We start from the raw sequence: 17,001 nt of genomic DNA on the forward strand, positions 1-17,001 counted from the left end.
CACACTCTGGAAAAGATCTTAGAACATAAAATGTTAAAAACATACTTTTCCAGTGCAAAGTGATCCTTGAGATAATATGTTCAGTCAAACCTCCTCATTTTATAGAAGAAGAAACTGAGGCTCTGAGAAGTTGCCTTAAATAGTTTTTCATAGACTGTCCCTGACAGATTAGAATCCATCATCTTTCCCTTATTTTCCCTTCCTCTGTAGGAGTTCAGAGACCCTAGCAGTACTGAGTACATTAATACACCCCAGCACAGACTCTCTGTCTCTATCTCTTATTCTCTCTCTGTGTCTCTCTCCTCCCCTCTCTTCCTCCCTGCACTGTTCTCTTCCTCTTTAGATTCTTATGTACCACAGCCCTTCAGAGTCCCGAGAGGCTCCTGGCCTTAAGTGCTCTCAATTCCAGTTTGTCTGGGTCACTGAGTTGCCCACCTCCTGGCATAAAAGTTAAGATGGGGGAGGGCAAACAACATAATGGCTTTGCCTTATGGTTCAAAATTGTCGTTTCATATATAGCCCATTGTCCAGCCTCGGATCACAGCAGCGTGAATGGGCATGTGATCCAGATGAATGAGTCCTTTTCTTATTTGAAGCTGGTGCCTTTGGTTGTACTATTACATTAAATGAGTCTAGGACACAGTCCTCCCCAACATGTCTGTTACTGTTTCTGTGGGGTTGTCAGAAAATGCACAGTACAACCTCTTCCCCTTCCCTTACCCTCCACCGATTTCCTTGTTTAAAAAATTGATGCATTAATTTCTATAGAACCATCGGGGGAATGGAGAGATGGGCTCAGTTCTCTTCCTGGCCTGGCCAGCAGTCTGAAGGAATTCCCCTGTAATGAGCTGCTTCTACTGAACCACACAGGGCTTTCAACCTAATCATCTGGGCTCACCATTGTATTGCTTTAGCCAATTTGACAAGGATGGCCTAATCAGAGACTATTAATCAGAAACTTTCTTTGGCATCTGTCCCACTGGGAGTTGAAATATTCCTGCACGTGTGAAGTTGTCTGGTCTTCAGATGACTTTGTAAGTCACCATGGTCCCAGCAGGGGCAAGAGTCTGCCTCAAGTGAGTGCGTGCTGTCCCCACAGCTTCCAATCTTTTCTTCCTGAACTCCCTGCATGTACTGAGGGTAAATAGCTCATTACTTCTTTGTAGGGAAAATCTGGTTTTGTAGAAGGACCTTGGTGATGGTCCATTCTATATGAGCAAGATTTGGGATTGTTACCATTCTGAGGGGCACAGTGGATAGAGTGCCTAGCCTAGAGTCAGGAAGACTCATCTTCCTGAGTTCAAATCCGGCCTCAGATACTTACTAGCTATGTGACCCTGGGCAAGTCACTTAACTCTGTTTGCCTCAGTTTCCTCATCTATAAAATGAGCTGGAGAAGGAAATGGCAAACCACTGTAGTATCTTTGCCAAGAAAACCCTAAATGAGGTCTTGAGGAATCAGAGGCAACTGAAATGACTGAACAACACAACATTCTGAGGAGGTATTTGTTACTTTGATGACAGGGGATCACATGATTCCAGAGTTGGAAATTTTATCTGTAGAGGATAAAATGCTGGAATTGGGAGAGACTTTAGAATGAAAGTTGTAACAACCTATGTCCCTAACATTCCGTGCTCCAAGGCCCTCTCTTGTTTTTACTATTCTAGGCACTGAGGTGCTTCCCAGTGCTAACTCTCTGATCTAAGGCCCCTTCTAGCTCTGACATTTTATAAATAATACTTTTTTCCTTTTTTCAGAAGTCACATTTTCCATTGTCATCAACTCTCATTGTGTACATCCTGTCCTGTCCATTTGTGTCTATCTACACTTCCTCTCCTCCTCTCCTGCTCTTCCTGGGCAGGGTTGGATTTATCCTTTCAATACCATGTGAATCTGCTTGTCCCAGTAAGCAGGTACCTACAGGTACCCATAGGACTCTCAGAAAAGGACCTCAGTTAGAGGTCCTAAATAAGTAACAATATATATTCTTCTGCTGTTTCATTTTTATTCTCAAATTCAACAGGAACTCAAAAAAAAAAACTTAGGTGAAAGCTTTGCCTTTTTCATATACAAAACCACAAGTATTTCAAAACATTTCGAAGTTTGTTTTGACAGGAACGGAATGTCTCATGAATGAAGGGGTGCTTTAATCAGCTACCCCTTTGAGGTCCCTGTTTTGCTCTGATATTTCTCTGTTTGAAACACAGATTTCTCTGTAAACATACAAGAAAGGTCAGAATTTGTTAGGTTCCTCTTTCGTATTCAGAGCTTTGTCCCCCACTGTGAAAAAGAAAAGTGAGAGATTGGGAAGCCATATTTGGGTGCTGGATTAGAGATTTGCTGGAAGGTGCTGTTGAAACAGAAACAATAAAAGATTCCCTTATCAAATTGTCTATTTTAAGATCAGTCAGTAGTAACTCCTGAGTTTTGTTGGCTTGGGTTCAGACGTTCTGTCAGGCAGTCTTTATTGAATTCCCTCAGGTGACTGGACTAGCTCATGTCTAAGATTTCTCCCAGCACCAACATTCTCTGATCTAACATTCAACACTCACAGGTTCCTTCCATCCCTAACCTTCTTTGTTTTCAAGTCCCTTCTGGTTTTGACATTCTGTGTTCTATGTTCTGTATTCTAACATGCTATATTCTCAGGGCTTTTTCAGCTCTAACATTCTATGTGTTAGGTCTCTTCTAATTTTGACATTCTGTGTTCCATATTCTCAGGGTCCTTCTAGATCTAACATTCTATGTTTCCATCTCCCTTCTGGTTTTGATATTCCGTGTTTTCTGTTCTGTATTCTAACATGCCGTATTGTCAGAGCCCTTCTAGCTCTGCTATCCTATGATTTAAACATAGCTCTAACTAGCTGTGCTGATTATTTATATCAGGTGTTATCTGTAACAGTATTGCAGCTGAACAGTCTTAGTAAAACTCCAAAATCAAGAATGAGAACCAAGTGCATGCCATTCTCAGAAAATTATTATCAAGTTTTTAATACTAGGAAGCCCTCAGAAAAGAATTGTAGTAGCTTGCATATATGTAATGCTTTTGGTGTTGCATGTTGCTTTACAGCTATTATTGTCTTTGAACCTGAATAATCCTGTAAGTTTTGTAAAGCAGGAATGTCCAGAAAATGGATATTACATTCTTTGTAACTATAAAGTACTATATAAAGGTAAATTATTTTTGTTAGGAAGTTCCCCTTAGCCCTCATGTAATATACCTCGTATCTCTCCAGTGCATTTATTTATTGTATGTCTTACTTACCTGTTTGTATGTATTTATCTGTTTGTGTGTTCTAATTCTGTTATGAATATGTAGTCTCCATGAGTACAGCAGTTTGCGTCCTGTCTGAACTTTGTGTCATTCCCAGGGATGAACTTTTGGACCCTCAGCCAATAGGAACTTAATACATATTTGTTGAATTAAATTGAAATGAATCAACTTCATTTTACAAATGAGGAAACTGAGTCCCAGAGAGAGAAAGTGACCTTGCCAGGGTTTCATGGATACTAAGTTGTAGAGCTGGGTTTTGAACCCTGGTTTCAAGATTTCAGATTCAGTCTGCTTCTGAGGTGATGTTACTGGAGGGTCAGGGGAACGGGTAAAGGGTGTTAAAACCCCTTGCATCTGGTAATGGCAATGTCTGATGTATAGCCATCACTGAAATAAAGAAGTTATTGGGTTGAGAACAGAAATACCAACATAGGAACAGTCTCCTAATTTACTGGCCATTGATGGACAAGTTCCCATGACTGCATAGTTTCCTTCTTTCCCATCATACCTGTGGTGTGCTCTGCTCTCTCACAGCATCTCTGCACACTAATGAAACCCGTCTGGAATAGATGGGGGAATTTGTAGCACTGGATGCTGGTTCTTTCCACTTCTAGTGCATGGAGCACAAAGCAACTGAGATGATGCTGATGTCCCAGGATGAGTCTCTGACCTCATTCACACTTGTAACTGTGGCTCAGAGTTGCATGTGGCAGAAGATGAACTTCGGCTTGAATAAACCACTTTCCTTCATATAATGAATTACCCTCTGACTTCCTCTATAGGCTGTGCCTTCTCTGCCACTGACCTGATGGGTCTTTGTCTTGTTAATTGTTTTGACTTTCTAGAAGTAGAAATTCACTTCACACAAATGAAGTATTTCCCAAAAAATTCTCTATGAAAATTCTTTGTTATTTATAAATCTTATCTTAAGTACACAAGGGGAAGCATGCCACGGAAAAGAACTGTGCAGCAAATCTTTTTGTAAAGCGATCCCTCCTGATTCACAAATGCTCATTTGGGTGGTCACAGAGTAGGTTAAAGGCAGGTACTTTTTCTTATATAAACTTTATCTCTTCTCAAGTGTAAAGCATAGTAGGCACTTAATGAATGTCTGCAGAATTGAAAAGACATGTATGTCTGCATGGGGTTTTTTTGTGGGGTTTTCTTCTGTGTGTGTATATATATATATGCATATATATACACAAATATGATATATTCCTGTATATGTATACACACAAAAAATCATTAGTCTCTATACACACACATATATGATATAGAATATTGGGAGGAAGAACAGAACATGGGCTGGTTTGCAGTAGATAAATATACATATGTATGTATATGTATATATACATATAGAGCGAGAGTCATGATTATTTTTATCTTTTAACAAATGAACACACCAGTGGCCAGAAAGGTGAAGATTTGCCCAAATGAATTGTAGAGAGGAAAGAAGGAAGGAAGGCGGGACAAAGGGAGGAAGAGAGAAACAAAGAGGGCTCACCTCTATGTAATTCGTTTTTCAGGAGTAGATTGACGATACAGCCATGCCTGTACTTTCTGCAGGTTTTGCATTTTCTTCTCTCTCCTTGTATCTGCACCCCACCCTCCAGCTTATTTAAAGATCAGATCTGGTACTTCAGCAAAACTCTATAGACTCTCAGGCTGATGGGGAGAACAGGCATCATTTGATGCATATTGTCCATTGGAAAGGGTATCTTTTAATAGTTAATTGATGTTTCTTGGGGAAGGAGGAGAGGAAAATAGAACTGTAGAATGTTAGGGCAGGATGGAATCTTAGAACATTGATTATAAACAATTTTAACACAGAATGTTTGAAAAAAGTTTACACGAGGTAGAGCCTTGGGGTTTGTCGGGTCCAGTGCCCTTATTTTACAGATAAAAAGACTGAGGTGAGAAAGATGATTACTCACCCCGCCCGAGATTAGAACATGTCTTCTGTCTCCCAGTCCTAGTTTTCATCTACTACATTGCTACCTTCCCAGGTTTTGCTGACTTTCTCTTTTGCCAGCAAAAAAGAAAAAAAAGTAAATCTCTTTTCCCTGCTTCATTTCAGTTGGAACACCTTACTACATGTCCCCGGAGAGAATTCATGAAAATGGCTATAACTTTAAGTCTGATATCTGGTCTTTGGGCTGTTTATTGTATGAGGTAAGAAATTTCAGTGATTTAATTTAATATTGTGGGGAACAGTATTTATTTAAGGTAAAGGCTTGGGACAAGACTGATTATTGCCCCCCAAAAAACTATAAGGCATAGAATGTTCAAGCTATAACCGTATGTCAAGAACCAGCTACTTAGCATCAGAGAATTAGATTCCAATCCTGGCTCTGTTCTTTATTACCTGTATGACTTTAGGTAATGACTTAATCTCTTTCAGTATTATTTTCCCCATCTACAAAGTGAGAAGATTGGACTAGATGCTATTTAAGGTAATTCCTAGCTGGATTATCTTGATTGAGGACCATAGAATATAGAATATTGGAAGGAAGGATAAAGCATGGGGCTGTTCAGAAGGTAATGACCAGGCTAGTTTATCTGAAATATAGGATACATGAAGGGGAGTAGTTGGAAATAAGGCTCGAGAGGTAGGGTGGAGGGCTTTGAATGCCATTTTAAGGGTTTTAGATTTAGCTCTACCATGAGTAACTCAATGAGTTGAATGTTCTCATTTGATTAATAAGGAAATCAAGGCACAGAGTAAAAAGGTTACTTGCCCAAGAACATGAGCCTTTTGCTTTCATAGGAATAAGGAGCCACTGAATTTTTTTGAATTTTTTTTACTAGTATAATTACATGACCAGAGCTATTATTTAAGAAGATTAATCAGGCAGCTATTAGGATGGATTAGAAGGGGAAAGACTGAAGGCAGGAAGACTAATTAAGAGGCTGTTGTAAAAGTCTAGATAGAGATAAGTGAAAGGTTGAACTAGGAGATTGTCTTTGGGACTAGGAGATATTGCAAAGGTAGAGTTTATAGGACTGGGAAGCTGATTAGATATTTGAAATAAGAGAGCTAAAAGAGCCAAAGATAATTCTGACATTTTGAGCCTAGGTAGCTGGTGAATAGTGGTATCATTAGAATATTGAGAGAAAGTTAGATGGGTAGCTGATGTGAGGGAGGGTAATGACTTATGAGCTCAGTTTTGGTCACATTTGAGGTACTTGTTTGGCATCCGGGTATAGATATCTAGGAAGTAATTTGAGATGCAGGTGTGGAACTTAGAAGAGAGAACACAAGTAAAGATACAGACTTGGGAGACACACAGCAAGGTGATGGCCAAAGCTTTGGAAAAGCTTGATTTATCTCTATTTTTTTGCCCTTGATAAACTTGCAGAGAGGCAGATCTGGAATTGGAATTAGGGGAAAACTTCCCAACAAAGATAGGGGTCCCCAAATGGAATGGATTTCCTGTTGAGATTCTGAATTTCCCAGCACAAGAGGTCTTCCAATAAAGGCTAGATTGGTGCTTATCAGAGATCTTACAGATATACACATAGGATTCTCGATCAAGTGAAAGATGAAAGAGAAGGAGCGGTAAAGTCCCTTCCAAATTTCAGATTCTGTGAAAAGTGCCAAAGATAGAGCCTTGGAGGACACCTACATTTAGAGAGGAGGAAGAGGATCCAGCAAATGAGATATCACTGTTGTAATCATAGCTAACGTTTATATAGCACTTTCGGTTAGCAAAGCATTTTATATAGTTTATTTCATTTGCTCCTCATAGCAACCTACGAGGTGGGTACCATTATTATCCCCATTTTATAGCTAGGGAAACTGAGGCTAAGAAAGGTTAAATGATGCCCTGGCTCACACAGCTAGTAAGCACCTGAGACAGGATTTGAACCCAGGTCTCCCTGACTCCAAGTCAAAGACTCTGCTGAAGAGAAGTCAGGCTTAGGAGAGCCAGGAGAAAGCAAGGTCATAGAGACTTGAGGGGGAAGAAGAGAGTAGCAACAGAGACAGGATATATAACAGTATCAAGTATTGCAGATAGGTCAAAGGAGATGATGGAGAAAAGGTTCCTGCACTGAATGAAGTCACTGGTAATGTGGATAGCTGTTTTAGTAGTGATGGTGATGGCAGCAAGGTTGCAGAGAGTTCAGGAGTGAGAAGGAGGAGAGAAAGCAAAGCCAATATAAAAGGGAAAAAATAGATCAAAGGGCAGGAGGGTCAAGAGAAGGTTTTAGAATGGTGAGATGAGTATCTTTATAGGCAAATGAGCCTCTGGAGAGGGATAGATGGACCTAGAAATTGAAAAAGAAGGCAATAGTTCAGTCCTTAAAACCTGAATTTCTCACAGGTATTTTGTAATAAGCTGATTGTTTTGTTCCACTATCATAAGTCAGGTACCTTAACTTTTCTGTTCCTAATAGCCTTAATTTGAAGCATGTTGACTTCAGTTAATTTTAAATGGTCCTAAGTTATTCTCTGCAGTGATTCAGGATCCCTGATTTCATTCATTCATTCGTTCATTCATTCATTCACTCCCACCCCAGGAGAATCATAATTCCCTTTTTAATTTTTTCTGAATTTAACAAACACTAAATAAAATGGACATTTTCATAGATTATACATAAAACTGCAAATCTCTAGCTTGCCTTTCCTTTTAAGTATATAATAAATTTTAACACGTAACTTTCAAAGCTGTCCTGCTTTTCTCTTTTTCTTTCTGGCCTTCTGTTTTCTCCTATGCATTTTTTTTTGGCTAGGCAGTGGGGTTAAGTGACTTGCCCAGGGTCACACAGCTAGTGAGTGTTGTGTGTCTGAGGCTAGATTTGAACTCAGGTCCCCCTGACTCCAAGGCCAGAGCTCTATCTGCTGTGCCACCTAGCTGCCCCTCTTCTATGCATTCTTTAAAAAAATGATTCAATGATCTTCTATTTATTTTTTTCTATTTTTTGACAACCCTATCTTCCTTCCTAACTGAAAAGAAAACCCTAGTAGCAAATTTGCATAACCAAGTAAAATAAATTCCATATTGGCCATGTCCAAAAATTCATGTCTATTCTTCACCCTGAGTCCATCACCATTCTTCATTTTGTTGTTGTTGTTGTTGAATCGTTTCAGTCGTGTCTAACTCTTCATAAGTCCATTTAGAAGTTAAGATACTAGAGTAGTTTGCCATTTCCTTCTCCAGCTCATTTTACACATGAGGAAACTGAGGAAAGCAGGATTAAGTGACTTGCCCAGGGTCACACAGTAAGTGTCTGAGGCCAGATTTGAGCTTAGGTCTTCAGACTCCAGGTCTGGCACTCTCTGTAAACGTACTATTTCACTTGGTGAGCTCATAGCTTCTCTAGTTAAATTATCATCTCTATACAGATAGTGCCCAGATCTGTATCTCTAGCCCTAATCTCTTCTGAGCACCAGTCTCATTTTACCAACTGCCTTTTGGATATGTCAAATTGGATGTCCCTTAGGCATCTCAAATTCAACACTTTATCTTTCTCCTAAACCCTCTTCTCTTCCTAATTTTCCTGTAACTGTTGAGGATACTACCATTCTGCAGTCATACATGCTTACACCTTGGTGTCATCCTTAACTTTTCACTCACACTCTCCCCACACATCCAGTTTGTTGCCAGATCTTTTTGGTTTTTTTACGTTCACAGCATATCTTGTATACGTTCCCTTCTGTGCACTCACACAGCCACTATGGTTGTACAGGCCCTCATAGTCTCATGCCTGGTCTATTGCAGTAGCCTTCTGAGTGGTTTCCCAGCTTTCCATCTTTCCCGACCCCCATCCATTCTTTACTCAGCTGCCAAAGTGATTTTCCTGGATCACAGGTCTGACCGCATCACCCCTTACTCAAGCTCAACTGGCTCCCTGTTGTCGGAAGGATCAAATAGAGAAAGCTGTGCCTGGCATTTAAAGCCCTTCACAACCTACCCCCTTCTCCCTTTCTGGTCTTCTACTTTACCCCTCTCTGTGCTCTGGCCACATGGGCCTGCTTGCTGTTCTTCCCACACTGTACTCCCATCTCTCGACTACACCTTTTCATGACCCAACTCCCACACCAGGAATGCTCTCCTTCCTCTCCTCCACCTCCTCATTTCCTTGGCTTTTTTCAAGACTCCATTCAAATCCTAGCTTATGCAAGAGGCCTTTCCCAATCCCCTGCCTCCCCCCAATTATAGTGCCTTCCCTCTGTGCTTACCTCCCACTTATACTGTATGTTTTTTCTATGACATAGTCTTTTGCGTGTGGTCTCACCCATTAGAATGGGAGCTTCTCAAGGGCAGGGACCATGTTTTTTGCCTTTCTTTGTATCCCCAGCCTCTACTACAGTAGCTAACATATAGTAGGTGCTTAATAAATGCTTGTTGGCTGACTGACAATGAGTGCCCACCATGCACCAGCACTGCTGTGTTAATGCTAGAGGTAACAGAGACAAAAGAGTCTCTGGCATTGAGGAACTTCTATTCTCTCAGGGAACTAATGTATGCGTAGGAAAGTATATACAAGATAAGAGTCAAAATAAAAGTAAGGTCATTTTTTAAAAAAATTTTTATTTTTATTTTATTTATTTATTTTTAAGGTCATTTTTTTGATGGGGAAAGCACTGGCCTTGGGAGTGGCAGAGGATTGGGAAAAAGCTGTATAGATGTGTGTATATGTAAGTGAGTGAGACAGACAGACAGACAGAAGGCCAGTTTGGCTGGATTGTAGAGTTCCATAAAAAGGGACTTCTATACAAGAAGGCTTAGTGAGGCTGATCCCAGGTCACCAGACACAGATATCATGAAGCTTCTCAGTCTCAGCTGGACCTGTCAGATTTTGGGTTCCCCCAGTGCAGCCTTTGAGAGCTTAGGGTTTTCTCCATACCATGAGGAGGCACATATATAGATATGCAATATCCCTATATTTCCATGGACCCATGACCTCTTGAGGTTATACCTTTCCCTTGTGACTTAGGATCTAAAACTATTCATACCTTCTTATCCTATGCAATTCTCCCCCATAAATCCTCCAGAGAATCCATCACGTGTCCTGAGGGGACATAGAGTAGAATGGAGTACATGTAGTAAATATATACTTACATGTGTCCCATACATGTATATATGTGGTAAAGGCATGCATGTATTACATACGTAAGTACTTCAGGATTCTGAAAGTTGAAAGGGATGTTAATAATAATAATAATTATTGTTGTTCAATTGTTTCAGTCACGTCCAACTCGTGCCCCATTTGGGATTTCTTGGCAAAGATACTGGAATGGTTTGCCATTTCCTTCTCCAGCTCATTTTATAGATGAGGAACTGAGACAGTAATGGTTAAGTGACTTGCCCAGGGTCATACAGCTAATAAGTGTCTGAGGCCAGATTTGAACTCATGAAGATAAATCCTCCTGACTTCAGACCCCAAACACTATCTACTATGCCAACTATGCCAGCTAGCTGCCCTAATGATAATTATAACTGATTATATATACATATATATAGATAGATATATAGATATAGATATAGATATACACACACACATACTTTTAAGTTTATTAAGTACTCTATGTCATTAGTGTGTCAAACTCAAATAGAAACATCTCTATGGGCCACATATTGACTTCAAAACCCACAAATTTATTTTATACTGTATTGTATTTTTACTTATTTTGTTACATGTTTCTCAGTTACATTTTAATCTGCTTCTGGTCACGCTGGGGAGTTTTGCAGGCTGCGATTTGATACCTCTGCTCAGAATATTATCTCATTGGCTCTCATTTGTCCTTAGAACATACAGCATAGAATGTCAGCTGGAATAACCCTTTGAACACAAAATAAATACAGAATGTTACAACTGTTAGGACCCTTAGAAGTTAGAACAAGTCAAGTCCAAAAGCATTTATTAAATGCTTACTGTGTTGTCGGGCACTTTGCTAAGTGCTGAAGATACAGAGAAAGGCAAAAACCACAGTCCCTATCCTGAAGGGGCTCACATTCTAATGGGGGAGACTACATAGTAATAAGATAGATGTAAGACATGTACCGAGAACATGGGAGACACTCTGGGATGCGAAGGCATTAGCAACTGGGTTTGGGGCAGGTGCAGAAAAGGTCTCCCGGAGTAGGTGAGGTGTAAGCTGAGTCTTGAAGGAAGTCAGAGAAGGTAAGAGGTAAAGGTGAGGAGATAGCACAGTCCAGGTGCGGGGAACAACTGGTACAAAGGCAGAGAAGAAGGAGAAAGAAGATATGTTGGAGAAACTGCACGTGGGCCATTGGCCAAGTTATAAAGAGCCTCACTATTTAGAACAGAATGTTAGAGCTGGAAGGCACCGTGGACGTCCTCTAGTCCGGTTTTAGTTTTATAAAAGGAGAGAGCTGAGGCTGAGACATGGAAGTGTCTTGCTCAAAACCACACAGGCAGTAACAGAGCCGAGATTGGGGCCTGAGCCTTCTCATTCCAGACTGTCCTCTTCCCACTGTGTCCCATTGCCCCTCAAGTCTGAGGACACAAACTTCTTTCCCACTGACTCTCTCTGATCAGCCACCGAGGTTCCCAAGGCCTCTGTGGCCTTAATAGTAATTGGACTGATGGGGTTGCCAGTGATGCCAGGGCTTGATTACACAAGCCAGCTCTTTGTCCTTCTCGGCACACGGGGCTCCCATTTGTTACATTCCACCCGGAAAGTGAAGGTAGCATTGGATTTTCACTCAGCCAGTTCTTCCTTTCCAATATTCAACTGAGGTAACTAAATGTTTACTTAACAAGGTAATGTCCCATCATTAGTGTATTACCAGTCATGAGTCCCTCAGTTCGATAGGGGCTGATTTATCTGTTTGGAGCATGGGAGGGAGGGAGGACCTGCTGCTGTGGTTTGCAGGTAGGGAGGGAACTATTGGTGCTGGGAAGTCAATGAAATAGATCAATGCAATCCTGCTAGAGGGATTAAGCAGCCTCTGGGAATATCCCAGAGCTGCTCAGAGCTGAAAAGCCCTTTGCCTTCTTCAGAAGAGAACTTAACACAGCCCCAGCTGGGAACAAGATCTGTCCAGGGGCCCTGACCTGCCTGTGGCATAAAATGAGGAAAATTGGATCCTTTCATGGAGTAGAAAGAATACTGGTCTTGGAATAAGGAGGGCCTCAGTTTGAATCTTAGCTCCACAGAGACGGTACAAAAATTTCAGTCAAAGGTTCTGGATTCCAATCCTAGCTCTTGGCACTCCTAGATGATTGTGGGCACATCACTTCATCTCTACAGTTTTCATTGTCCTTGACTGTAAAATGAGGTGTTTGCACCAGATGTGCCCTAAGGTCCCTCCTATGACGTGCCAGCTGTGTGATTATGGATACCACATCACACAGTCATACCTGTACCAGTGGCTTCACAGGGTAGTGAGGAGAGCGTTGGGTAAAGCTTGAAGCATCTAGAAATGGTCGCTGCTGTTCTGCCCAGCTCCTCTGCCCCTGAATTTGTTTCCTCTATGCCTATCAAAGCTTGCTTGGGACAGGGAAGAATCTAGGTGTTTCCCTATACCCAAACTCTGTGGCAGCATCCCCTTCCCACCCCCACCCTGAAGTATTGTGGCCATTTCTGAGTCTCACATTTCAGAAGGGACATTAACAAACTTGTTGGGGAAGTGGTTTAAAACCATTGAAGTGCAGTGATCATAGGAAGAAACTGAGGATGTTTAGCCAAGAGAAGAAAAGACTTGGGAGGTGACCCACTATCTCCTTTTTTTTTTTTTTTTTTGCTTTTTTGGTGAAGCAATCAGGGTCAAGTGACTTGCCCAGGGTCACACAGATAGCAAGTGTTATGTGTCTGAGGCTGGATTTGAACTCAGGTCCTCTTGACTCCAAGGCCAGAACTCTATCCACTGTGCCACATAGCTGCCCCCCCCATCTGTCTTTAAATATTTGAAAAGTCTTATGGAAGAAGGATTGAACTTGTGTTACTTAGCCCAGGAGCACAGTAAGTGGAATGACAGGGAAGTAGACTTTGGCTCATTCTTACCTAAAGGCAAATTTCCTAATAATCAGAGTTACCCATGAGCAGAATAGACTGCCACAGAAGGTAATGGGGTCCCTACCACTAAAGATAGATAAAGTAGTAATAATAATAATAATAACAGCAGCAGCATTTATTTAGCACCTACTATGTGTTGGGCACTGTGCTAAGCACTTTACAAATATTGTCTCATTTGATGTTCACAGTGACACTGAGAGGTATTATTACCCTCACTTTACAGTTGAGGAAATTGAGGCAAACAGAGGTCAAGTGACTTCCCAGGGTCACAAAGCTAGTAAGTGTCTTAGGATTTGAACTCAGCTCTTCCTGATTCCAGGCTCAGTGCTCTATCCAGATGTTACACAAATGTCTTCTAACATCCCAAACCAGTAGAGCATAGAAGAAAGAATGCTGGGCCTGGAATTCAAAGACATAGGTTCAAGACACAGAATGTCAAAACCTCAGTGGTGGAAAGAGTCCTGGAAGTAATCAAATTCAAAAGAAACCCTCTCTATGATATCCTCAACAAGTGGCCATCCATCTTTGAAGACTTTTAGTCTAGTTGACTGGATGACTAACTGAATCATCAGAACTCCTGGTCATACTGCTTTACATAATAATAGTTAGGTGGCCCAGTGAATAGAGCGCCAGGCCTGGAACCAGGAAGATCTGAGTTCAAATACAGTCTCAGACACTTACCAGCTGTGTGACCCTAGGTAAGTCATGTAGCCTGTATTTGCCTCAGTTTCCCCATCTGTAAAATGGGGATGATAATAGTACCTAACTCCCAGTGTGGTTGTGAGGGTCAAATAAGATAATATTTTTAAAGCTAACTAGTAGCATCTGGCACGTAGTAAACACTCCATAAATGTTAGCCATACATAAATAATAGCTGTAACTATCACTTCTCTATTCCTGGAAGTTATGACCTTTGTAATGCAGCCCAATATCACAACTCATATTGAACTTGCAGTCCACTAACACCTCTGTATATTTTTCAGAACAACTCTGATGATAATCCGCCTCGCCCCATCTTAGTCTTGTGAAGTTGATTTCTTTTGTACTCAATTGGAAGACTTGACACTCACCCCTATTGAATTTCATCTTATTAAGTCCAGCCCAGTGTTCTAGCCTGTCAAGATCTTTTTGGATCCTGAATTGTGCTAGCAATTCCTTCCAGCTTTGCTTTGTTTACAAGTCTGGCGAGCATACCATCTATGTTTTTATCCAAGTTATTGATAAAAATCTTAAACAGCATAGCACCAAGCACAGATCCCTGGGGCACTCCACTGGAGACCTCTGGCATGTTGACATGGAACCATTAATAACCACTCTTGGAGTCCAGATGTCCAACCAGTCCTGAATCCATCTGATTGTATTATCCAATCCCTACCTCTCCATATTCTCCACAAGGACAGTATGGGATACTTTACCAAAAGACTTGCTAAAATCTAGATAAGTTATAACCAGAGTATTCTCCTCATGTATGAGTTTAGGAATCTTGTTTAAAAAAAAAAAAAGGAAATTTTTCCTTTATCTCAGTAACTTTATAACCATACTTTACTTCTTTTCCCTTTAGCACTAACATGCTATATATTTTAAAATTGTATTTTATTTTTTTCCAGTTACATGTAAAGATGATTTTTAACATTCATTTTTTATAAAGTTTTGAGTTCCAATTTTTCTCCCTCCCTCTTCTCTCTGCTCCCTAAGATGGTAAGCAATTTGATATAGGTTTTATATATAGCATACTGTATTTACGGGCCTTTCTAATTTTAACATTCTGTGTTTTCAGGTCTTTCTAGTTTTGACATTATGTGTTCTGTGTCCTGTATTCTGACATCTGGCCTCAGACATTAGCTGTATGTCCCTGTGCAAGTCACTTGACTTCTCTCTGCCTTAGTTTCCTCAACTGTAAAATGGGGATAATAATAGTATCTATCTCCCAGAGTCATTGTGAAGGTCAAAAAGGACAATATTTGTAAAGCACTTAGCACATAGTAAGCTCTATGTAAATGTCAGCTGTTGTTGTTATTATTTGTTGGATTGGATTCCCTCTAGGGTAACTTTCAATTCTAGGATTCTTTGATAGTTAACATTTATTAAGTGCCTACTATGTGCCAGGAACCGTGCTGTGCATTGGGGATACACATAAAAAGAAAAATAATCCCTACCCACAAGGAGCTTACAATCTAATGGGAGAAAAAATACACAAAAGGAAGCTGAAAGGAGAATGGTTGGGGGAAAGAGTGCCAGAGGGTACTCGGCACAAGGGCATGGTGTTTTGTGGCCTCAAAGCCAAGCAGAGAAGCTGGTAGAAGATGGAAAGTTGACTAGAAAATTCTGAACCCTCTATCAAGTGGGGCTTTAGGGAGGAATTTTTTGCTACATTGATTCCTGAGACAATGCACAGCATTTAAGACAATGACAGTTGAGGAGGCATGATGCTGCACTGGTGTCCTCAGGGCACATATCGTGCCTTGTAGACCCTTGGATCCTTAAAAGATCGTCCTGTCCGTCTCTTGTTTTAAGGAGAAGACTGGGAGCCAAAGAAGCAGATCCACATAGAAGAGCTCAGGTCTCCAAGGCTCCGAAACCTGTGCCTTTTCCCTGGTCTTTGTGCCTTTCCCTCTGAGTCCCCTATCAGCTCTCTGTTCCTGCCCATCAAACTCTCCTACCCATTCTCTGCCTCTCATAAAATCATACATTTCAAAAAGTTGGGGGTAGGGGAAGGAAAAGTGTGTGTGTGTGTGTGTGTGTGTGTGTGTGTGTGTGTGTGTGTGTTGGGGTGAATTAAGGACAACTGGATGGTGCAGTGGATATAGCACTGGGCTTAGAATCAGAAAGACTCCTCTTCCTGAGTTCAAATCCAGCCTCAGACACTTACTAGCTGTGTGACTCTTGTTTGCCTCAGTTCCTCATGTGTAAAATGAGCTAGAGAAGGAAATGGAAAACCACTCCGGTATCCTTGCCAAGAAAACCCCAAATGGGGTCACAGAGAGTCAGACACAACTGAAAAAAATGACTGAACAGCTTGGCAGGAGGGTGCTTAAAACTGTATGACTTTAGAGCGCAGACAAAGAATGTTACACCTGTATTCGTGACTTCAGAAGAAAGGATGTCAAAGCATTGGCTGTAGAGCATCAAAGATGAGAAGGACCTTATCATGATCTAGAATGTTAAAACAAAATGTTCATGGGCTTTAGAGCTGGAAGAGACCTTAGAGATCCCCTGGACCAGCCCCCTCATTTCAGACACGAAGCCAAGGGCCCAAAGAGAAGGCAAGGGACGTGTGGACAAGAAGCCTGGAATCTGTGCTGGTGTATTGGAGGAGCTGACCCCAGTGGTGAGGGAAGGAGTCTTGGGGCATGAGGCAGAAGGAGAGGAAATGTGTCTTTGGCTGGCTTGGATGATAAGAAGGCAATTACTTTTTTTTTTTAAAGGGGAGAAGTGAGTGAGGGATAAGTCCCCACAGGGGACCTGTGTAAATGGGCCAGGAAGGGAGAGGGAGTGGAGGAGGAGAGGAAGAGGCAGCCTTGGACCTTTGTCCCCAATTTGGGTATGAACAGCCTGAGCCCAAGCCGTGGAGGACTCTAGGGTCCTGATTGAGTAAGTCCTATACACAGCAGCCCCACTTGGAATGTGTGGGCAGCCTTCTCAGCTCCAGAGGCTCTGGGCTAAACTGAGGAGCCTGGCGGTTACTGGAAGAACCTGTGCTTTATTTTCATTAGACTTGGCACCCCGTGGAGGCTCCCA

At 41.3% G+C, this 17,001-nt stretch overlaps 1 protein-coding gene across 5 annotated transcripts in view; it reads left to right on the forward strand.

The window, feature by feature from the left end:
* The window catches only part of LOC114047353 (serine/threonine-protein kinase Nek6), a 127,236-nt gene that overhangs the window by 98,882 nt on the left and 11,353 nt on the right, over positions 1–17,001 (forward strand). For all 5 annotated transcript variants that reach the window (XM_027868161.1, XM_027868162.1, XM_027868159.1 and 2 more), the window contains one exon: positions 5,353–5,447. In XM_027868161.1, coding sequence (XP_027723962.1) covers positions 5,353–5,447 — 95 coding nt within the window. The remainder of the gene's footprint in view (positions 1–5,352; positions 5,448–17,001) is intronic.

This window comes from Vombatus ursinus, unplaced genomic scaffold (genome assembly GCF_900497805.2).
Source record: "Vombatus ursinus unplaced genomic scaffold, bare-nosed wombat genome assembly UNPS02014786.1, whole genome shotgun sequence".
Taxonomy (NCBI): Eukaryota; Metazoa; Chordata; class Mammalia; order Diprotodontia; family Vombatidae; genus Vombatus; species Vombatus ursinus.